The following is a 22,342-nucleotide window of genomic DNA, read 5'->3' as shown; positions in this document are numbered from 1 at the left end:
TTGGTGCCCCCTCAGGTACTTGGTGCCCTACGCACTCTGCGTACTCTGCGTTTAGGGAGCGGCGGGCCTGGTCCTTTGCTTGGAGAAGCCATATAGAAGCCACCTAGGTGGAGTGTGGCAGCCGCCTGGGTGTAATGTAGCAAATGACCTTGCTGCAATGAGTTCCTACATAAAGGAGCTGTTGCTGAGATCCTTTTTCTTTGTCGATTCTTTCATTTTCTTTTTTCTTCCAGAACGGTGCGCTACAAAGTCGTTTCACATTTAAACGCGACAGTGTTACTGGATTTAGAGCATGAGGAGCTTGCGTTACAAAGAGTAGCCTCAGAACCACGTGACTAGGGATACTGCATGCTGAGGAAGGTTTATATATTAAGACTTTTGAATGGAAGTAGTAATGCATATTCCCTACTGGCCTCAGTGGAGGCGGGGCAGAGGGGATCAGAGGAAGGAAGTGATGAAGTCAGGGGTGTCGCTGTCTTCCTCTCTTTCAAACAATGACATCTCTTTATATGGTTATAATCAGAGACGCTAAAGTCCCTTTAATTCATCCCCCGTTGTTTATGGGTTGTCATTTCAATACAGAGGACATGCAGTGTCGCTGCATACATGTCCACTCAGCATATTCATAGTGTTGTCCACAGTTACTTTAGGATGTTTTCTTTTTTCTAACCGATAATAGAGACAATACAAGGAAATGGGAAGAGGCTTCTGAATGGGCTAAGATTCCAGAGGTTCCCAGAACACGCATGCACTTCGGTGTAGCTGGAGAGCTGAAGAAACAAAAGCTTTTTTTAATGAAATTAGATTAAAAGTTCCACAGCTGGGTCAACAACGTCTTTGAACTGGCTGACGGGAATCGGAGATAATGGCCGAAGGTAAGAAGAATTGTTTGAAGCCATGATTATAGAATCATTGTCTGGCAAAGCGGTGCACTTCAGCCTTAAAAACACAGTGTTTAGGAATATGTTACATTAAGATGGTCGAAGCAAAGAGTTTGGGGGGAGAGTGGATATCTTATGGTCTATGTTTTCATATTTAGATCTGAATAGTGTCCTTTTGTGTCAGTTATTCCCCTCAGAGAGAAAAAACAGAAGACTCTCCCTCGGACTGATGATGGGTGTGGTCTCTCTAACCCTGAAGGTAAGCATATCCATTTTGCTTGGGTTTGGATACTTGCCTCTAGTGTTCTGAATAAATGACCACAATATCAAAATAATCCACCCAAAGTGCCAAATGGATTCATTATGCAATGATATTCTAACATGAGCAAATACAAAATCCAACTTCTCCTCCTTGATATTCTGTGATCGTGTAGTCGGGCCTACTCTGTGCTGCACTAACACAACCCCCCCTTTTTTCCTGCACAGCTTTGGACTTAACTGGCGGGTTGAGAATAGTCTTGGTGGGCAAGACCGGATCAGGGAAGAGTGCGTCCGGGAACACCATCCTGGGGAGGGCGGCCTTCAAGGAGGACCCCAGCTCGGTGTCGGTGACCCAGCACTGCGACACGGCCCGCGGGGAGGTGGACGGCACGGTGGTGCAGGTCATCGACACCCCGGGGCTGTTCGACACGGCCGTGACGCAGGAGGAGGTCAAGGCCAAAATAGAGGAGTGCGTCCAGATGTCGGTGCCCGGGCCCCACGCCTTCCTGCTGGTGATCAGGCTGGGGGTGAGGTTCACGGAGGAGGAGCGGAACGCCGTCAAATGGATCCAGGAGAACTTTGGAGACGACGCCTCCATGTACACCATCATGCTGTTCACGTGCAAAGACCAGGCCAAGGCGGACAACGCGCTGAAGGAGTGCAAGGAGCTGCGGCGGCTCTCCATCACGTTCGGACGGCGGTATCACGCCTTCAACAACAACGACCCCAAGGACCGCCTGCAGGTCACGGAGCTCATCACCATGATCCGGGAGATGGTGCAGGAGAACGGCGGGAAGCACTACACCAACGAGATGTACGAGAAGGCCCAGCGCAAGCTGCGGGAGGAGGAGGAGCGCAAGACGCAAGAGGAGCAGCAGAAGAAAGAGGAGGAGAGGAAGGTGTGGGACGAGGAGAGGGAGAAGATGAAGATAGAGAGGGAGAAGAAGAAAAGGCTCAGGAAAAAGACCATCGGCATGGCCTGCGCCTCCGCCGTGGTGTTGGTGTTGGTGGGGGCCGCCATAGCGATCGGCGCCGAGACGACGGTGGCCCTGGCCCTCGGAGCGCCCACCCTAGTACTGGGGGCGGCCTGTGGTCTGGCTGCCGTTTACATCTGGAAAAGACGAAGCGGCAAATCCAAGGTCGTGGTTTTGCCGGTGTATGCCCCGCAGGCATGTGACGGCATGTTGGTCCACTGATTCTGCCTGACAGTTTGATTAAAGTATTATTCTGAATGAAGTAGCCCACTTTTGGGTGTATTTATTGTGAAACTGAGCTCTCCAACACTGTCATTATACACCACATTATTACCAAGAATGTAAAAACAAGCGTTTTCAATGTATTGTTGTTGATTTTTTATGCCATTCGCAGCACCCTACTGTTAATATGATTTATTTTCTTAAATGGCTTGAACAAGATCCATGCTTCTTCCACTTTTTTATGGATTCCCTTAATTAAACCTAATTTTTGTGTTAACTCCAAGTATAAAATGTTACTGCAACTCCATGACCTTTTGTGAAAGTTTTAGATGTGAGATACCAAGGTCAAAAGGTCAAAGGAAAGCCAAATGTTTTTAGTCTGATGTGTTCTTATGGAAGAGCAGAAATTTGATGTCGTCTGCCGGGTGTATTTTGAGCATTTTGACCTCACTTCCTTCAAGGAAATAAGAGACAATGGTATATGATTGCCCAGGGATCACATTTAAAGGGGTTGGTTTTCAAAACAATCACACACATTCCTCCGAGCATTAACTATTGACTCCCAAAGGATTCTAAATAGTAGCTTTAATCCAAGGAGATATGTATTGCTGTACATTTATGTTTAACAAGTGAAATATAAAATGAAACATGACAAAACTAAAATACCACCACCTTTCCATCACTAAAAAAACAAGTGGGTTGGTCTTGGGCATGAAACCCCCGGGTGGGAAATTGTCTCCACTCCGGCCCTTACCAGACCTGTAGCTTTTTGCGTTCTATTGAGACTTGGGTTGAATCCCATTACTTGGCTCGCTTCAAAATCTCAGCCCTAACCCTCGCTGTTGCGCGTTCACGCGCCTTCCTCCGAGCCACTTGGCATAGCTCGTTGGTGAAGTGACTTTTATTGAACTCAACCATCTCTACAAACCATCTCTACAATCCAAAAAGGCAACGGCATCCGCACCTGTTCCCTGTTATTGGTGTTTGTTATATCCAACACAATGTAGCCAGCGTTGTATTCTCCAACGACCTTGCCTCACCCCGGGAGCTTTTCTCCGCCGGGGGGAGGACAATTGTGGAGGTCTACTTCGATGCTTCCTCACCAACATTAGTCATAGTCCAAACAATGTTTGGTTTACAGTTGAAATAACTTGAAAACTTCTTGAAAACACTTGAATCTACTATAAATCGAAAGGAAAATGTGTTGTTTGAGTCTGTTGCCTACCAAAAAAAACGACCTTAGGCAAAGTGTAATGAGTTCACCTTTTGCATTTGTTTAGCTTATGGAACAGTATTGGCATAATCATCCAAGAGTTTAAAGAGAGTTTAAACATATGTATGTATACAATTTAACAAATATGCACCATGATACATCATATAGAGAGGTAAAATATAATAATACAAGTTCTGACAATCTGACAAGAAGGCCACAACAAAATAGCACCACTAATAAGCCTCTATCACAGAGAACAGTGAAGCAACAACAACAATAACAATCCCTCGCGCACAAAGATATTCCGCAATCGTCTATGTCTGTAAGTCTGCAGTCATGTGCATAAACAAAGTGACATTGTGCTGTCATTTTAACATAATCATGTGTGCGTGCATGTGTGTGTGTTTAGGGTGGGCCATTGGACATTGCTGCCCTCCCACACATCTATGTATGATTTCAAGACAGGCGGGCCTGTCATAATATAACAGTAGAAAAGCAGAGGAGCGAGTGACCCCCCCCCTCACACGGCTCCACCGCCCTGAGGCATCCAGACCGACCGTCCCAGCAGACCGCGTGCCTTCAGCTGGTGAGTTCAACCAAAAGGATTCATTTATTATCACTTCATGTCGCCCTGTGGCTTGAGATTATTATCAATTACCACCGTTGAGTTTGGTTTATTTAAGTACAGTAAAGGTAGGGTCACTGTTTTATTGCTTACCACGGATTAGTTTGGTTTATTTTAATACTGTTACGCTATTGTAAAGTTTTTTTTAATGTTCTGTTATGGGATGTTAACTACACATAATGTATGATCTGATCTGAAACACTTCCCCCGTTTTTTTTTATCTTACATTACTTACTGTAATCTCTTCAGTTACACACGGCATTCTGATGTGCAGAAGGGGGCCTTTCTCACAACGTTCACTCCTCCTGGGGAAGACCCGCACTAGACTATCTCTGGGACCTGTCTCTGGACCCCAAGTCTTCAACAGATAGAACAACACTCTCTCTGGCTCCTTGGTACTCCAATTGACCACCAATTGAAGCCTACATGACTTGACTTTGAGAACCACCACCACCCCTACCACCACCACCACAACAACCTGCGCCACCACTACAACGACTACTAGTACTCCCAAGACCACTACTACTACTACTTTTCCCGCAGAGCTCCAGCGACCAGGAGTCTTGTCCACGGGGCGACCATGGCCTCCACGGGGATGCAGCTGTTGGGCCTCTTACTGGCCGTGCTGGGGGGGGTGCTGGGGACGCTGGTGTGCGCCGCCCCTCTCTGGCGGATTTCCGCCTTCGTGGGCGGGGAGCTGGTGATCGCCCAGGTGCAGTGGGAGGGGCTGTGGATGAACTGCCTGTCCCAGACCACGGGCCACATCCAGTGTAAGACCTACGACTCCACCCTGGCCCTGCCCGCCTCGGCCCAGGCCGCCCGCACCATGACGGTCCTCTCCCTGCTGCTCTGCGTGGGGGCCCTCGCCCTGGCCGTGGCCGGGGCCAAGTGCACGCACTGCCTGGGCGACGGGGACCCGGGGGCCAAGCCTCGGCTGGCCAAGCTGGCGGGGGCGCTGTTCGCCGTGGCCGGGCTCCTGTTCGCGTTGCCCGTGTGCTGGACGGCCTACGCCGTCGTCCGGGACTTCTACGACCCCGACGTGGCCGCGCCCCTGAAGCGGGAGCTGGGGCCCGCGCTTTACCTGGGCTGGGGGGCCAGCCTGCTGCTCCTGGTGGGGGGCGGGCTCCTGCACGCCGGCTCCTCTCCGCCCGGCGCGGGGGCACGGGGGCCCACGCTTGGACGCGCGGGGAAGGAGGGCCCTCAGCCCGTCGCGGCAGGGGGGACACCCGCGGAGAAGGCCTACGTATGAGGGGCCGCGGAGGTCTTTGTTTGGGTTCCTTTTCTTTCCTTTTTTAACCTGCCTACTGCCTGTGACCCCCCCCCCCCCCACCTCTTGTTTGTCTGCTTGTGTCCTTGTGTGATTTTTTGTTAAGTTATTTTGGTTTTCTATGTTCCTGCCCACACTGTAAAGCGTCCTTGAGTTTGAAAGGCGCTAAAAAAATCTAATTTATTATTATTATTATTTTATTACTTTTTCTCTCTGGGTAAGTTGCCGGAATGTAAATATTACAGCGTTGTTATTATATGGAGATGCATAATACAGTAAAAAAAAAGAAAAGAAGTGAGTGTTGAGTGATGTTTGTGTTAACATGCAGTTTGTACTCATGCTCATTATGTGGTCGTGTCAGAGTGGGCGGGACACTGTGGGTTGCACCAGCAAGCATTAATGTAGTAATTCACATATTTCAGATTCCACTCCTCTGCGTGTGTGTGTGCATGTGTGTGTGTGTGTGTGTGTGTGTGTGTGTGTGTGTGTGTGTGTGTGTGTGTGTGTGTGTGTGTGTGTGTGTGTGTGTGTGTGTGTGTGTGTGTGTGTGAGAGAGAGAGTTAGCAATGTGCAGAAAAGGTCAATGTAAATTTCTTTTTCACGCTAGTGTTGTAAACAACTGGGTTTGGTTGTCATAACTTATGTTCCAGTGTTTTATTAAGACTTTTTAAAATAAAGCTATTTGTAAGATTCTCATAATTAACATTATTCAACGATGCAATGAATGGATCACAGACAGACAAATCGATGATAGATAGATGATATAATAAAGATAAATAAATGTTTAGTGTTTTCGCTTTCCTCCAAATTCGTCATTCCTGAATTCCCCACTTGGTGGCAGTGCAAACCAACTGATGTGGCTCCAGTCATTCTGTGACTTTATCCAGTTCAGGCTCTCTCGAAGATCATCATTCCGTAATCTTTATTCAGCATTTATAGTCATCTCTTTAGTTACAGGTTCCACATAAAGGGCATCCCCCTGAAGCTGCTCACTGGTATTAAGAAGGTAGCCTTCTCGAAGTTGACATGCTAATATATGCTAATATATTGTTTAAAATACTAACATTGTATAAAAATGTGATTCATTAGGCGTACAACAGACTGATGTGGAGCGTACTGCACGCCTGCTGCTGACCATGAAGGCATTTTATCCCACAGTCGAGAGCAGGGTAGTCCTGTTACGACGTGGCCATTGCCTTTCAATGGTAGGCTATAAGGACAGATAAAAATCGACAAAAAGACAAGTGACAAAATACAATGACGCAATAATACAACTTTTTAAATGACCAAACATAAAATGATACGACCGTGCTGGTTGCATAATCTTTTTTATTCTTTTAAAAGATCGTTTTATCTTATTTGTTTATGGTTTTACATCCAAAATAAGTTAACGTCAATTGTGGTAATGTTTAACAGCAAACCGTCTGCACTGTCTGCCACCATTGCAGTATACGTTAGGTATTAGGAAGAATAAGTAACAAAGTTAACCAACAGTTATATAATGGCACATGGAACATTGTTGCAACACAGCACACAGCGGTTCATTTTGGCCTAAATCATCTTCCCAATCCCAGATACTTCCAGAATAATTTTACAAAAGTAGTTTCTCTAATGGGAACATACTCTATTCTTTCGAGAGGACAATGCCACGTTTAGCACCCTTAAAGGGACACGATCATTTTCCTATTTCTGCTGAGCCGACAGTGGGTCGGTCTCACTTTAAATCTGCGGAGACTTTGACAACGAGGAAAGTGAAACAAGGCGGTCCTGCAATAGAAGGGTAAAACTAGGTTCGATTTTTTTTTTTCATGCTGTCACATTCTGCACAGTTGCACACAGACCAGCGTTCACGACCTTTGGCTCTACCGGACAAGTTCTCCGAGAGGCAGTTCCTCAGCCTACGATGCCAATTGGCTGTTCGTGCAACTCTCGCGCCCCCACCAGTTTACAGTTCAATCGTGATACGTTTAGAATAACCACGGGAGGTTACTTTTACATATAAACACATGCGTACGTGCAGATGAGGTGACGCGCAAGTGTGCGTCGTCCAGCAAACCAACGACTTCCCGTCCAACATCGAATGTGTGAAGATTAACCAGGCTACCCTTTTGACCCACTGGACTGCTGTGGCCAAAGACACGGGCCAGTGTGGAGAGCACACTGCGCGGAAAGGATCTAAACCTGCTGCCTCTTCTTGAACTGCATAGACGAGAAGATCTTCACATCTCGCCAACATGACGGAGAAACGAATGTCGCGGTGGTATTTTGGGGGAATCGCCTCTTGCGGGGCTGCCTGCTGCACACACCCGCTTGATCTCATCAAGGTGAGTGCACTGCACACGGTGGAGGAACTATAGGCTACAGGAAATACAAGAGATGTCATCTCCAGTAGGCTACTGTGGACGTCAAAAGAACACAGGCCTCCGCTGGACTCAGTCCTGCAGCTGTTAATCGCGGACGCCAACATCTGCAGCGTTTTTTTGTGTCTATTTGTCCAGGACGATTTGATAATATGTATTCGTGATCCATGATATTTTATTCTTTGTTGACCTTTTTAATTCGGTAATGCTTATCGAATGTGTAGATCAGTGGTCCAGTAGATGACCTAGATCCAGTAGGGATTCCTAAATCAGTGTCAGCGCGTGACTTATGTTGTGCGTGCACGCCAATGGGGCAACTCACAGCCTTCAGTGGTTTGGTTTACTATGAATGATCTGCAACAACTTCACTCAATGCTGGACTCTACATTCTCACAGATGCGTGTAATTAGTATTCCCTGTTCACGAACGTAATTGTAGCCTTCAGTAAGTCATATGATGCATAGCCTTATGACCTGCATGCAGACAGGGATTACTGCGCGTTCCTGGTCATTGTTTCGCAGTATATCAGCTATTTGATGTAATCTTGTATGTTGTCACATTCGAACTCTATTATCGAATAGATGGCGCAATAGGCCTAACACCTTCGTCCATGTGTTTGCTATAGTTTAGGTTGATTTAGGCAATTTAAAGTAGCCTATAAGCCATAGTTCTCTAGCCACAGAGATTAAGGCATTGAAAGCCTGCCTTAACTTGTCGTCGCTGTAGCTGACAAGGGTCTTGCCAAAATGCATTTGGGCAGCAGCATGGTGCCTCTATGTCAACCGGTGGGTAAATTGTGCCCCTTGAACCAAGTATCAGTTAGCTGAAGTGTACGTGCAAAGGTGGCTCAATGCATTGCTGTCTATTTTGAATCGCAGCATCCAAGGACGGGGACACACACACACACACACACACACACACACACACACACACACACACACACACACACACACACACACACACACACACACACACACACACACACACGGTAGACTGAATATAGGAATAGAATGGGCTTTACGATTTGAAGGCCTTTGTCAGAACAGCAACAAATAACTGTTGCAAGGGCATTGAGTCACGTGTAGGTCGATGTTTATTAGACAAGTCTATGTATAGTAGCTAAGTCTGACAAGAAGTCACGTCTATGTCAAGGAGTCACATCTATGTAGAGTCACTTAATGTATTGTAGTCATGTCTATCTATGTACAGCGTTCACGTCTATACAGTGTTCATGTCTATGTTGTATTGTAGTCAGGTCTATATAGGAGCTTATATAGGAGCATGTGGGCGTGCTATGGGGCCTACTTGAAATACATAAACCCGATCAACACCTAGAATACCTCTGTAATGACTGAGGAGATATGCTTGGATAATCACAGAGGTACAATTCGTCTCCACACAGTGGATGCTTTAAGGTGGCTTTGTCTTTGGCATAGTGTATGAATGTTAGTGACAATTGTGTAAACCTGCAAGTTAGGAGTCTGCATCCACCTCTACTCAACAGAGCCTGTGGTGTACTCCTCAGCTCGATTAGGGGACCTGGGAGAGTATGCAAAGTAAGCCAAAGGTTACAAACACAAGTTGCTTTGGTTGACGTGCTCTCAATGACCTTCAAACTGTCTTAGCTCTCGGGATTTCAAATTACTTATTTTTTACATGGCATACTACAAATTGAATTGGAATGCAACTCGGTACGTAAGTGTTGTATAGCAGCTCCGTATTACAACTGGTTTGGAGGATGCAGTTTAGCAATAAAGTCAAGGCCATTTTATTCGTATTGCCCCAAGTTGGAAGGCATAGTCCGACCTATGCAAACACACGCAAATTACACAAACACAAATTTCAGCAATCCACATCATATGCAAACCACAGTAGCCCATGTTTATGTACAGTGAATAGATCCTTAAGTCAATGTTGAGCACTAGCAGTATAGCCTGCAGTCTTAAATCACTGAGGCCGAATTTGACGGACCACAAGTCAGTTATTGATTCGATTTTTTTTCTGCAGAGGGAGGATGTCCAGTTGCTAGCTGAACAACTTTGTCATTTACACTTTGGTACCTTTTTCCCCCCCTCTTTTTCTTCTCAGGTTCACCTGCAGACTCAGCAGGAGGTGAAGTTGAGGATGGTGGGGATGGCCACGCATGTGGTGAAGAGCGAAGGCTTCCTGGCCCTCTACAGCGGCCTCTCCGCCTCCTTGTGTAGACAGGTGTGGGCATCCTTTCAGTGAAATGTGCAAACTTTGGCTCCATGCATCCAGTTCATACATGCATGTCCTCTGCTGTCCGTTACCCGTTATAAGTATATGCATTGTATATATGTAATATGTATTCATGCACGAGGAGCCATTATAGTATGCTGCTGTGCAGGCGAGTGGTATTGTAAAGAAGTACTGTCGCTGGGGAAAGCCAGTCCCACACAGAAATGCAAAATAATAAGATTACTAAGCGTGTCTAGTTGCAGGATACTTTTGAGCACCAAATAAAGCTTTGGGGGGCAACCTTCATGACGACGTCGGCGTCTGCCATGTTATGCCATGCCCAACAAGCCAGGCTGCTCTTGCATGATTGCACGGCTTGCTCTGTTTATGGTGTTGACCTGTTCCTCTTAGGAACAAAAAACTGTAAAAGAGGACAGTTGCAAGAGAGAAAAAAATCATTATTTTATAGATAACTTTATTATCTAATTTCCCTAGCACTTTGAGAATTTGGCCAGCTCTTATCATGGCTGCCACTTACGGGTCACCCCACCCAGTTCGGAACCTTCCTCAGTTAATAAGGCCCTTTGACTGGAGCCCTGCTCTGAAAGGTAGCGCTATGCTCCTCTTCCTCTTCAACGCCTATCGTGTATTTAATGTAACCAATCGGCACCTGCTGATGGGATGAACCGAGTTGCAGCAGGAGATGCGAGGCGTGAGGCAGGTTGAACAATTCGTAGGTTGGGCGCCACCTTTTCAATGCAGAAAAAAAATGCTGTTGTTCCGTCTGGACCAATCACGAGTCACGACACATTTGAAATGCGCAGCAACAGTGTCTCCTATGAGGAATTGCGTAGAAGATGAACGGATAGATTATGCTTGGTATTCATCGTGTGTGCCTTGTTGTGCAGGTAGAAGGGTTGAGGATCTAAAGTCTGGCCCAGTTTGACTCCTTTTCCTTGTTATTTTTCTCTCTGCCTCCTTATGTCACACGACGTTCAGTCAAATTTCTACCTATGCTCTATTTACCTAGCCAATTTCCTTATTATTTTTGTTCTGACCCCTTTTCCCCCAAATATACTCTTTAAAAATACTTATAAACACATTTGTCCTTTTTATCTCTGTGTCTGCTCTTTTTCTGTACCAGGGCACGGATGGTAGACTAAACTAGTGAAGATGACAAGTATTTACCATGGATCATGGTATTATCTTATTTCCATTAAAGTACTAAAGTAGTACACTAAAGCAGCAGACCCATAACTAGTGTTTCGAGTGGCACCTGTGTTCTCCCTAGGACCACACCTCTGTGAAAAGGGCATATTCCCCCCCTTTTCTAACTCTGATCTCGGGCCGTCTTTGTCGCTCCACAGATGTCCTACTCCCTGACAAGGTTTGCCATCTACGAGACTGTAAGGGACGTGATTGGGAGCACGAGCCAGGGGCCCATGCCTTTCTACCAGAAGGTCCTACTGGGGGCTTTCGGAGGTAGGGAGAGAACCTACCTATCTCCTTCTTACTGTCGTCATTATTTCTTGTTATCTTTTGCTTTTGGCAGGCAGGAACACAGCTTTGTCTTCCTCTCTCGCTCGTGCCCTCTTTCTCTTATCACCATCACTGAACCAAATGATTCTTCTGAAGTTCAAATTTGTCTTCATCTGGTCTCATCTCTTGGGGAGGGGGTTCACAGGCTGGGTGATGTGCAATGACCTCCCATGCACATGTCGCACTGCTTCCCCCCGCAGGTTTCACTGGAGGATTTGTCGGCACGCCAGCAGACATGGTGAATGTCAGGTGAGATGCAATGTCCACCTGTAACCTTCATCCGACACTCTAAGGCCTTTCACACCTGCAGCGAGAGTCAGACATTCTCCTGATAATCCCCAGTGCAGTGGGGCTGTATGTGTGAACAGAAATGTCAGAATCCACCCCTCCGTAGTTCAACCTACCAGGCCCCTAGTGTAAAGGAGAGTTCATAACCAGCGAGTTGGTGTGCTGCTGACTTGTTGAGGATGTTTCTATCGTGCCAATGGCACCAGTGAAGCTGCCTCATACTTTTCTCTTTTTCTATTTTGCTTTATACTTACATTTATCTGTGTCGCACCCTGTTGTAATTGCGGATGTCTAAATAAGTCACAGCGTAATCGTCCCAGTCAATTGCCTCGACCGCGGAGTGCTATTGGCAAAACACTGTGACCTCCGCTGCATACTTTTTGCATCACGACCTGCCTCCTACATGCTCTACCCCGGCGCCTCCCCCTCGCCTTAGGTGTATGGAGTACCTCAGATATGTGGGAACATGTCTGATGGGGCCGATCTCCTCATGTGTGAAAGGGAAACTCCTGATGGGTATTCAGACCTGATTCTACGGAGTTCATGTGCAAAGGGCGTATTGGTTCACACAGCGTTAATAGAGGTCTTTTATAGGGGAGAAGGACTGCAACATGATACAAGGGAGAAAACAACCCGTTTTTTTCAACGTCATAGCTGTCAAGTTCAAGCGTTTGCTCAGACTTGCCAGGCAATTGCCTGGGTTATTGTTGTGCGTCAAGAAAGATTACAGTGGTGCACCCTGATCTTGTAGTGGTTTTGTCCATTGCAACAACCTGTGTTTTTGTTTTTCAGGATGCAGAATGACGTTAAACTCCCGCCAGAGCTCAGGAGGAAGTGAGTGTTGCAGATGCCTCTGTTGTTTGCGGCCTCAGGCTCTTTAGCTGCCACTACAACATCACAACTTACTTAACTGTGTGTGTGTGTGTGTGTGTGTGTGTGTGTGTGTGTGTGTGTGTGTGTGTGTGTGTGTGTGTGTGTGTGTGTGTGTGTGTGTGTGTGTGTGTGTGTGTGTGTGTGTGTGTGTGTGTGTGTGTCTGTTCCTTTTAGCTACAAACATGCTATCGACGGACTCGTGCGAGTCTTCCAGGAAGGTGAGAAGAGGCCGTGAATACGCCGGCGCACATTTCAACAGAAACTTTATGTTTGCGTCATCACTGACTTTCCACCTTCCTGCTTTACAGAAGGATTAAGAAAACTGTTCTCCGGCGCCACCATGGCCTCCAGCAGAGGAGCTTTGGTGACTGTGGGGCAGGTCTGTATTCACGTGTGTGTGTGTGTGTGTGTGTGTGTGTGTGTGTGTGTGTGTGTGTGTGTGTGTGTGTGTGTGTGTGTGTGTGTGTGTGTGTGTGTGTGTGTGTGTGTGTGTGTGTGTGTGTGTGTGTGTGTGTGTGTGTCTGCTCTCTAGTATAGTGATGGGCCACGATTTATGGATGCTTCCTGAAAACATCATGGGAGAATAAAGAAAAAATATATATTTATCAGTTTAAGTTTACATGATTGCGCTCAATAACTAAAACAAATGAATGCATTAATTATGATATTGACGTCAAAAGGCTAAAATGATGCAATCAAAAGGTTGTTTTTTTTTGGAGATGCATAAATCCTGATTTGCAGTTGTCTTGCCAAAGAAAATAACTGAACGGTCATTGTGCGTTGCTCTCTGAAGCTGGCGTGCTACGACCAGGCCAAGCAGCTGGTGCTGGGAACAGGCGTGATGGGAGATAACGTACTCACCCACTTCCTGTCCAGCTTCATTGCTGTGAGTATCATGGTGGTCTTCGACTTTGCTTTAACACTGGGTGTCAGAATCGTTTTCAGTTGTGCAGTTTTTTTTTTCCATGCAAATGATTTGCAAAGGCACATGTAACTGACTGTGACTGTGCATGTCTGTAGGGAGGATGTGCCACATTCCTCTGTCAGCCTCTAGATGTCATGAAGACCAGGCTCATGAGTTCCAAAGGAGAGTACACAGTGAGTACTTGCTATGTTCATTCGTGCAATTGACCTAACCCTGTCTCATCATTATATCCAATGTCAACTCTCTGTGTGTCCCTGCAGGGAGTGACACATTGCCTACGAGAGACAGCCAGGCTGGGTCCAATGGCTTTCTATAAGGTCAGAGACATTCACACTATACAGAGCTGTAGCATAAACCTTTTTCTCAAGACATTTAGTGACCATCTCATTAAAACCATCTCCTGCAACCTTTTGTTAAAGTGTAAAATGTTTGGCACGGCAAGCTGTTCTAAACAAGGTTACTTGTACTCAAATCCATACATGAAGTCGTATTTCTGATGCATTTTTTGACCATCTTTGTGACTCCCTTGCGATGCTCCCACAGGGTCTGGTGCCAGCAGGGATCCGCTTAATTCCTCACACAGTGCTGACCTTTATGTTCCTGGAGCAGCTCAAGAACCACTTTGGTATCCGCATCATCTCCTGATCTGCTCTGTCCTCCTCCTCTCTCCTCAATGCATTGCGCCACTGACGGTGCCTTGATCTCTTCTGTGGTGACCAGTCACATCTATAAGGTCCATTTGTGTCCATGGGGATTTAGGTCCAATGGAAACCAGAACTGTAATCTCCTGGCTTTTCTCCTTTTTATTTTTTTTTCTCCATCTGTTTTTAAAACTGTTATGATTATGGAAGAAAGAGAGCAGCGTCTATAACCTATAACTTCCTCTATCAGTGAAATCTAGGTTAATATACAGCATGAATATTTAGGTTCTGCTATTAACGTGCCATGTTGAACATTATCTTTTAATTTTTTTTGCCAATGTTTAGGGTGACTTTAGGTTTGTGTTATTTTTGTAGTTACTAAACAATTCCTTCAGTTCTTATTTTTAATAATTATGCCTGGTAAAGTTGAATTAATTTAGATTGTAGAATTGAATGTGTTTCCTACCAATCTATCCCGTTTCCAAAACAGAAAGACATTGCCAAAACATACGGTTGTTTTGATGTCTTACAGTGAATGAATCAATAGATGCCAATGGAACATTTACACGTTAGAACATTACATATTATCTACTCACTTATAAGTGATGAGGTTGGAAAGTTTCTACCTGATTCCACCATGCTTGTATCCCAAACTTTAAGATGATGTATCAGACAAGGGGACCAAGGGGAAAACACTGAGAATAGTTTGGTAGAAATCCTCCCAGCCTTTATAAGTATACGTCAAAAGGAAGATGTAATACATCTATGAACCTTAGTATTTATGCTAATCTATTAATTCGTACTAATGTTATGATCATCTGGAGAACTGACACCTATATCGTGTCTTTAACACTATGTGTCCATGTTACGGCTGAAACCATATTGTGTCAAGGTACTTAACACACACAAACATACATGTATTTCAAACTCAAATTTTATTCAATAATGTTGTTGGCATTTTCCTACTAATGTGCTGTGTTGTTGATTTTACGTTGGCTTCATTTCAAAGGTTTTCTGCAGTCATCTGACATATGTTGTTGCTGTTAAGTAGATTCGATTTAGGTTGGTCATAGTATTTCTGTTGTGGGCATTATTCTCTATAAGGTATCTACAGCTGTGTAATCATCTACTGAATTCCAATTATAGTGCTGTTGCCTTAAATACGATATGCCCTCAAGGGGGCAGCATGGTACTGCTGAACGAACTCTAACTGTCACTAGATGGTTCATGTTTATCAGTCTTTCACTGCAAGTTCACGCATCCCTCATTTCCACTGATGATAATGAATGTGGCTCGCCTCCACGATTCTTCACTGTGGAGTCTAAATCAATCATCTCCGAGGGAGATGTAGCCTTATTGATGCAGACGCAGACTACAGTAGCCACCTTGCAATGTGAATTTGACGATGTCCTAGATTATTTTGTAGATTAGTAATTTATGATTTTGCAATAGAAAATAATGGTTGAAAGGCTTATAGGTTTGACTTTAGCATCTAATGCAGTATGAACAATTTATGTTAATAAGAAATAAATCATGTTAAAACCATTTGTCTGCTTTCATTGGGTTATAAAGTGACACAGGAGTCCCTCCACTCCACGGAGATATTAACCAGTAGTAGTAAATGTAGGCCTACTCGCATTCAACTTTAACTTCAACTTATTTACTTAAATAAAAGTGGAAAAGTTCAGGCTCTGAAATGTAATCAAAGTATAAAAGTAAAAACTAGTCATGCCTGCAGTTTCTGTGCAAAGCTGAACCTCACGTCCTATTGATCTAATTCGAAGTCTGTTACAATTATACTATTCTAAGTAAAATAAATAATAAACATTATCTTTGCCACGATTTGCAAATCAGTTTTCAATGACAGCAATAGAACTCAAAACTATCAAAACGAGAACACACTTAAGGTCTTTTGTTCGAAATTCCCTGAAGTGTTTGAACTTCATTGCGGTCCACCTCTGTATTTAACACACAGGACATTGATACCATAGTATCGTCATAGTAAAACATAAAGGCCTCCACGTCTCACTTTACCATCATTTAAGATCAATGTGTACTAGCCATTCATCAGAATTACCAGTCGAGTCTGTATGTTAAAAGTATATGATTGTTGTGTAAATGAGTGGAATCACAACATGGGATGTTATCTGTTGATTGCTAGGCAATAAAGTGGTTGAAAAAACCCATTGTAAAGTCAAGATTTTCTTTTTAAACCCTCTGAGCCCTGTCTTCCCGTGCTTAACGTGCCACGTTGACCTCGCCACTCCACAGAGCATCATTCTGCAGCGCGTTCTTGGTCTCAAGAACCCACAAAAAGCGAGTGAGTAAGTTCATCAAATCGTAGCCGATTTCAGGGGCTTAGCAAGATTGTGTAATTTCGCAGCGCCACAGGATTAAATGATTAGGGACAAATTAGGGCTGAACCCACCAACAATAACGTGAAATTCTGGAATAAATGAATAGCGCACCATTGATGACCTAACCCTCGACCAGGCTTTTGGGCTTTTAACCACCTCCCCTCCTCCACCCTGACGTGCCCCCATCCGGCCCCTGCTCCCTGATCCCCCTTCGTGATGGTGTGGCTGTGGAGTTCCAGAAGCTGCTGGAGGCTGGCCTAATCGAGCTGGTCAACGCTGCGCCAACCTGCTGGTTGCTAAGAAGCAAGGGGGGGAGGGGTGTGTGTGGGGGAGGGGGGGGGGGGGGGGGGGATACATGCTGCCTTCAGCTGAAAAACAGACACAGCAGTTTGATGGTACTATTTACTAAAGCTGCCCCACTCAGCCCTGCTGTGCAGATTGTTGAGGAAGGACGCACTGTAGACATGTCATCTCATCACCCGTGCTCACCCATTTTGAGATCATGTGGTGGTGGGTCCTGCACTCCCCACTGGTAGCTGAATGAGGCGTGGGTACTATTGAGCCAGGCCTCATCCAGCTTCTCCACTCTCCATTCCAGGCAACAGTCTCACTGCAGGACCTCCAGAAGCCACGGCACCAGACCATTACTCTCCCCAATGTCTATCTTCCATGGGGTCAAGGTAGAGCTGTCATGCTTGAAAGTTCATCTGTGTAGCCCGTGGACACAGCCGCCGTTCCAAGTGTGCCCTGCTCACGGCTCAACTGGCATAGACAGGGACGGGCGGCAGTAGCTCAGGTGGTAGAGTGGGTTGGCTGGTAACCTGACGGTTGTTGGTTCGATCCCCGGCTTCACCAAGCAGAGTGTCGAGGTGTCTTTAACAAAGCACCTAACCCTGACTGATGTCGTGATGTGATGTTGAATCCAGACATCCTGCTGATGCTGGAACAGGGACTTCAAACTCTCCAGCAGAAGTGCCCGAAGGCCATGAAATGCGCCGAGCGGGAAAAAATGATGATGATGGTACCTGGTGAAAGACTGCACCGCCTGTCTTCTGACTGCTGCTGTGCTGCCATCGATGCAGCCACTGTGACGGCCAGCAAAGCCCTCGGAGCAAGACGTATGCGGGGTGCTCCTTGGACTCCCACACCGTCGTCAACCCTTCTTCATGGGGGTCTCCGACCTTCTCTCTAAGTGAGGAGAGATGGCCTTTACCTGATCTGTTACAAATCGCATGGTCACCGACTTCTATGACTCGACGATGGACTCCTACAGCCATAACCCCAGACAATATCTCTGCAAAATCTTTGCACAGTTTGCGCCCCTTTTTGGGGGACAGGGACATCGAGCATATCCACACGGCCTTACATCAACCTGAGCCAAATGGAGAGACAGCCAGCCTGTGAAGAACGGCATCAAAGCCCACCTGCCTCTGCCGCACCTCTCCTCACCCTGCTACAGTACAGAGGGGTGCAGCATTCCGCTGTCGATAGTGACGGGGGCCACTGCTGCCCTTGAATCAGCAAATCTCCAAGCATAGCCCTTGAAGGTCCAGGGACCCCAACACAGGTGTGAAAAAGAGCCGTCAACCGCCAACGCCAGATGAAATGACTGTGGGACTGACGCGGAGGCGGGAAAACCCCATCTTTCACAGTATTGGCCTGGGTTCGATTCCGCCGTCACCACCGAAATCACAGGCTACTGTCGTTGTGGTCCCCGCCTATGTAAAGCTGCGCTCCGCTCGGACCAGCTACCTTCTGCCTGTCGGATGGATCAAGTTGGCACCTGAGCCACCTTCGGGAAGTGGCACTGCCTGCCGCCACACACCCGGGGGCTCACATTGACTCAGGCTTCATAGCAGGTCCCTTGGACTTCCCAGCCGAGCAGCTGTCAGCCCCGGCTGGACACCTGCAGCTAACCCTGCTGAGCGACCAGGTAGTTAGCACATAGCTTGTTATATGGCAGGATAATGTACATGGCTGTTGAAGTTTTCCGGCAATGTAAGCATGTAGGGTAACCACGTTTATTCTTGATGACACGACTGAAGCTGTCCTTGCTCTACTTGAGGTTAGCACACCCACCCTGCATCAAATCAATGAGGATCCTATTTCCTCCAAAGGAGTTATTTAAATCACAGCCTCATGATGTGAAATATAAACAAATGCATTTGAACTAGTATATCATACAACTTATATTCCTGTCCAGTACATAAATGGACAATAAGACAACCTTTTCTTTATTTATGAATAATAATATTATTGTTATTATGTAGTGCGTCATCAATCACCACAATTAACATGAAGGTTTGACTGTGTGTGTGTGTGCGTGTGTGTGCGTGTGTGTGTGTGTGTGTGTGTGTGTGTGTGTGTGTGTGTGGGTGTGCGTGTGTGTGTGTGTGTGTGTGTGTGTGTGTGTGTGTGTGTGTGTGTGTGTGTGTGTGTGTGTGTGTGTGTGTGTGTGTGTGTGTGTGTGTGTGTGTATGCAATGTAATTACATACCTTTTATATTGTAATATTATTTATTGTCTATTTAGTATGTGACGGGTGTATATATATCTAGGCATGCACACGGCCATGTATTTGTCAAATCTGCCTCTCTAAAGTACATGTTGTCCATCAGATTGTTGATTGATTGATTGTGTTGGTGAAGGCATGTGTGGGATGCAAATGTCCATTCCATCAGCTCGGCATGCTCTTGAAGCTTTGTTAGCCTCTCCCTGCTAATTTATATGCCATGCATACATTATTCCACGTTCTGTTCTGCTTGCAGTGCCCCATGAGGGAGCGTAAGTACCATAGTGTTGATTGGAAAGACATGAAGAGTGTATTCTACAGAGGGCTCCAGACAAGATGCCTCTGCCCTGTGTGTTTATGCAGGCCTCCGTAAGTTAGCACTGGAGATGACGTAGAATGTGTTGCTTTTCAATACACACAGAAGAGCACGTCATCGCACTGTTGTGTGTGACCTTGAAAAGAAAACTGCTTAGCCTAACCCTAATAAGATACTATGCTAACGTAGGAATATGCTCTATTTTAAAGGTCCATTTTTTTGGCCGAATTATTTTACCTCATCTTCCTCCCTCTTCCTTCTCCCTGCTGGTTCACTATGGACTTTATCCCCCCAAGGCTCTCTCATTGTCTCCCTCTGTTAGCCAAGGTTTCAGCGGCAGGAAACGAAGGCGCTGAAACACAAGATGACTCAACGAAGAAAACAGAAAAGAGGCAAAGTAGGAACTGCGTAGGTTCATCTCCTTCCCGAGGAATTACATCTTCGGCATCACATGAAGGAATTCATGGCTATCGACAGAAATGCTTTTCATGCCAATGGAGACGTTGCATTGAAAACTATTGGAAAGTGATGTAGGTGTATGTGCGTGTGCGTGTGTGTGGTATGTACCTGTTTGTTTGTATCTAACCATACATCCAGGAAGTTCCTCTGCCAAAGAAAGGATGACTTAAATGCAAATTAAATAATAGCAAATAATAATGAATCTGTTATTACTTTGTATGTTCTCTGTTGGAGTGTGATGTACGACACATATCAATAACTGATCTAGGCATACTCAGTTGGGGGCTGCACACCTGTTGCCCATTGAGTAATCAATGTGCGCACGTGTGATTGCACCAGCCATCACCACAAACACTTAGGGAGAGATGTCCTGCATGGCAGCATGGACCAACAAGTCATATCATTATCCGCAAACTTACCATAAACCAGATTTCCAACCAAACCACGCTGCGTCCTTGTCTCTATCATTTTCTTGATTAAATTGCTGTTGCAAAATGAATCACCATCAAATTCAACCACTATGTCATCTCTATGAAATTATTTCACTATTTAATTGTACTATTTGCCTTGATCCAAATATACCAACCAAGAAGTAACCTGTGCTTTTTTTTTTAAAGGTTTTTAGAGAGAGAAAAAGGGAGAAAGATTAAATAATTTAAAATAATTGTGTTTTCTCCTTTGTAGGCTAATATTTAACTGAAGTGTCCTTGCTGCATTTATTCCTTTATATCTCGGTCGAATACTGCATAGTGATGAAGCTGATCATAATAATGTGTTGTAAAGCAGCAAAACAAATCTGAATTATTACAAAAATGGAGCTGATTGGCTGGGGCTTTCGAGCGAATGGATGGCGATCGTGAAAGCGCCCGAACACATTGACTATTCAAGGGCGCAACCCTCAACTTCTATACCACCAACAATCGGACCTATTTAGCCACATTATTTGTCTTCACGGTTTCGGTTAGATTATTATTATTTTTTATTATTGTTTTGGTAATTCACAACTGGCCCACTGACTGACCAAAGACAGAGTGTGATGGAATTTTACTGTAACCATTTCACTATGAATTTTGCAGATGTATTTATCTTCCGCGTCTTATTAGAGTTTCCGTAAATGGAGAAGGTAGGGGAAGGTAAGGGTTGAGGACGTACCTTGCTGAAGGATGCCTACAGGTAAGGCAAGGGACTTGGAGATCAAACCCCGAACCTTAAATCTGGGAGTCAAGAACTAGGCATTCACTATCTTGCAAATATTATGCCTCTGCTTATATAGGTTCCAGGCTTTGGTTTCAAACCATAGAACGCATAAAGGTTCTAAGCCATTGACGACTAAACATTTACATATTGCATTAAGCTGCCGTGAAACACTATATGGCAAGTTTTCGTATTCCAAATCTCACCATATGGATCATCATGGAGATGAGCCACTTCTGGACAGGCTGAAAGCGAGAGAATGATCAAATGGGGTTGTCTTACATTATTTGTAAACCTATGAAATGTTAAAGCTGCTCTCGATGCTACAGTCATCACATGACGTCATTGTGACTTGGAGATGGCTGGGTGGGCGTGAGGTGGGGGTTACGATATTGTGCTGCTCTACTCACCCTGCTGCGTGGCGCGAATTACGCACAGCGAAAGAACATTCTGTGAAATAGGCTCCACAAGTCTGACAGCCGTCAGCGAGGAGTTTCTCCATGCATCCCGTAAAATATCCATCCTCACATAACGGACGCACATAACACAATTGGACGCAAACGAAATCTCCAGACCAGAAACTAAACGAAAACTTAGACAAGCAACTTTGGACTTTTAGGTGTTAAATGACATTTAAAAAAACAACGTGTTTTCTGCCTTCGGAATCTCGGAAATACTTTTGCGTCTATCTTGTGGTGGATGGATTTTAATTTTGCCCATGGGCCAGGGCGGGAAATGAGCTACGGTGGGCTCGGGGGTTACAGAGGCGTAACAACAGGACCGAAAGGTAAGGTAAAGAGAATCTATCTTTGAGTGGAGAGGAACATGCAAAATGAACCTATGTTGTAACTCTGATCATTATCATTTTCACATTTTAATTAACACTGAATTAGTGTGCGTGCGTGTGTTTCTGTTTTAGGAGCAAACCATAAACATTCATAAACAAAGTCATTCATTTTATTAAAAGTGTCCCGTCCCCCTCCACAAACACACACACAAACACACGCACGCACATTCATGCGACCACGCACACATTCACAAATTTACAAAACTGAAACTACCTGAAGATTGAATCAAGGGCAGAGGAAGAAGAGAGAGCGCGAGAGATTGAGTGAGATATAATGTAAGATGTTCCCAGCTGTGTATCAATACCTCAATAAATAAGTTTACTCTATCACATGTTATGGAGACTGATCAAATATGCCTTCTCGATCACATTATTTGATCACACGTGTCG

The 22,342-nt window shown here is 45.3% G+C and overlaps 4 protein-coding genes across 4 annotated transcripts in view; all 4 read left to right on the top strand.

Annotated features, from left to right (window-relative positions):
- Positions 1 to 499: 499 nt before the first annotated feature.
- On the top strand, positions 500 to 2,557 carry LOC115540110 (GTPase IMAP family member 9). The gene is made up of 3 exons (XM_030351111.1): positions 500 to 875; positions 1,066 to 1,140; positions 1,368 to 2,557. Exons 1-3 carry the CDS (start codon positions 866 to 868, stop codon positions 2,336 to 2,338), a joined length of 1,056 nt encoding a protein of 351 aa, XP_030206971.1. The 5' UTR covers positions 500 to 865; the 3' UTR covers positions 2,339 to 2,557.
- Positions 2,558 to 2,744: 187 nt separating this feature from the next.
- Positions 2,745 to 6,139, top strand: LOC115540116 (claudin-9-like). Its single transcript, XM_030351118.1, has 2 exons — positions 2,745 to 4,137; positions 4,426 to 6,139. Exon 2 carries the CDS (start codon positions 4,757 to 4,759, stop codon positions 5,423 to 5,425), a length of 669 nt encoding a protein of 222 aa, XP_030206978.1. The 5' UTR covers positions 2,745 to 4,137; positions 4,426 to 4,756; the 3' UTR covers positions 5,426 to 6,139.
- Positions 6,140 to 7,254: 1,115 nt separating this feature from the next.
- On the top strand, positions 7,255 to 15,813 carry slc25a10b (solute carrier family 25 member 10b). The gene is made up of 11 exons (XM_030351117.1): positions 7,255 to 7,767; positions 9,892 to 10,011; positions 11,370 to 11,484; positions 11,742 to 11,790; positions 12,622 to 12,663; positions 12,877 to 12,920; positions 13,011 to 13,081; positions 13,496 to 13,588; positions 13,723 to 13,800; positions 13,888 to 13,944; positions 14,171 to 15,813. The coding sequence occupies exons 1-11, from the start codon at positions 7,678 to 7,680 to the stop codon at positions 14,270 to 14,272; spliced, it is 861 nt and encodes a 286-aa protein (XP_030206977.1). The 5' UTR covers positions 7,255 to 7,677; the 3' UTR covers positions 14,273 to 15,813.
- Positions 15,814 to 21,526: 5,713 nt separating this feature from the next.
- The window catches only part of gcgrb (glucagon receptor b), a 23,204-nt gene continuing 22,388 nt past the window's right edge, over positions 21,527 to 22,342 (top strand). Inside the window, exon 1 of the mRNA XM_030352736.1 lies at positions 21,527 to 21,892. The gene's annotated coding sequence lies outside the window, so the exon portion shown is untranslated. The remainder of the gene's footprint in view (positions 21,893 to 22,342) is intronic.

Source organism: Gadus morhua, chromosome 3, assembly GCF_902167405.1.
Source record: "Gadus morhua chromosome 3, gadMor3.0, whole genome shotgun sequence".
NCBI classification, from domain to species: Eukaryota; Metazoa; Chordata; class Actinopteri; order Gadiformes; family Gadidae; genus Gadus; species Gadus morhua.
Note: the sequence above shows the minus strand (reverse complement) of the source record. Positions and strands in the feature narration are given on the sequence as shown.

Bases quoted from the DNA above. Each gene is read 5' to 3' on its own strand.
- slc25a10b (XM_030351117.1), top strand. From the start codon at position 7,678: ATGACGGAGAAACGAATGTCGCGGTGGTATTTTGGGGGAATCGCCTCT. The intron at 7,768-9,891 runs GTGAGTGCACTG...TTTTCTTCTCAG, and splicing joins ACCCGCTTGATCTCATCAAG to GTTCACCTGCAGACTCAGCA. The intron at 13,082-13,495 runs GTCTGTATTCAC...TGCTCTCTGAAG, and splicing joins CTTTGGTGACTGTGGGGCAG to CTGGCGTGCTACGACCAGGC.
- LOC115540110 (XM_030351111.1), top strand. The intron at 1,141-1,367 runs GTAAGCATATCC...TTTCCTGCACAG, and splicing joins TGGTCTCTCTAACCCTGAAG to CTTTGGACTTAACTGGCGGG.
- LOC115540116 (XM_030351118.1), top strand. From the start codon at position 4,757: ATGGCCTCCACGGGGATGCAGCTGTTGGGCCTCTTACTGGCCGTGCTG.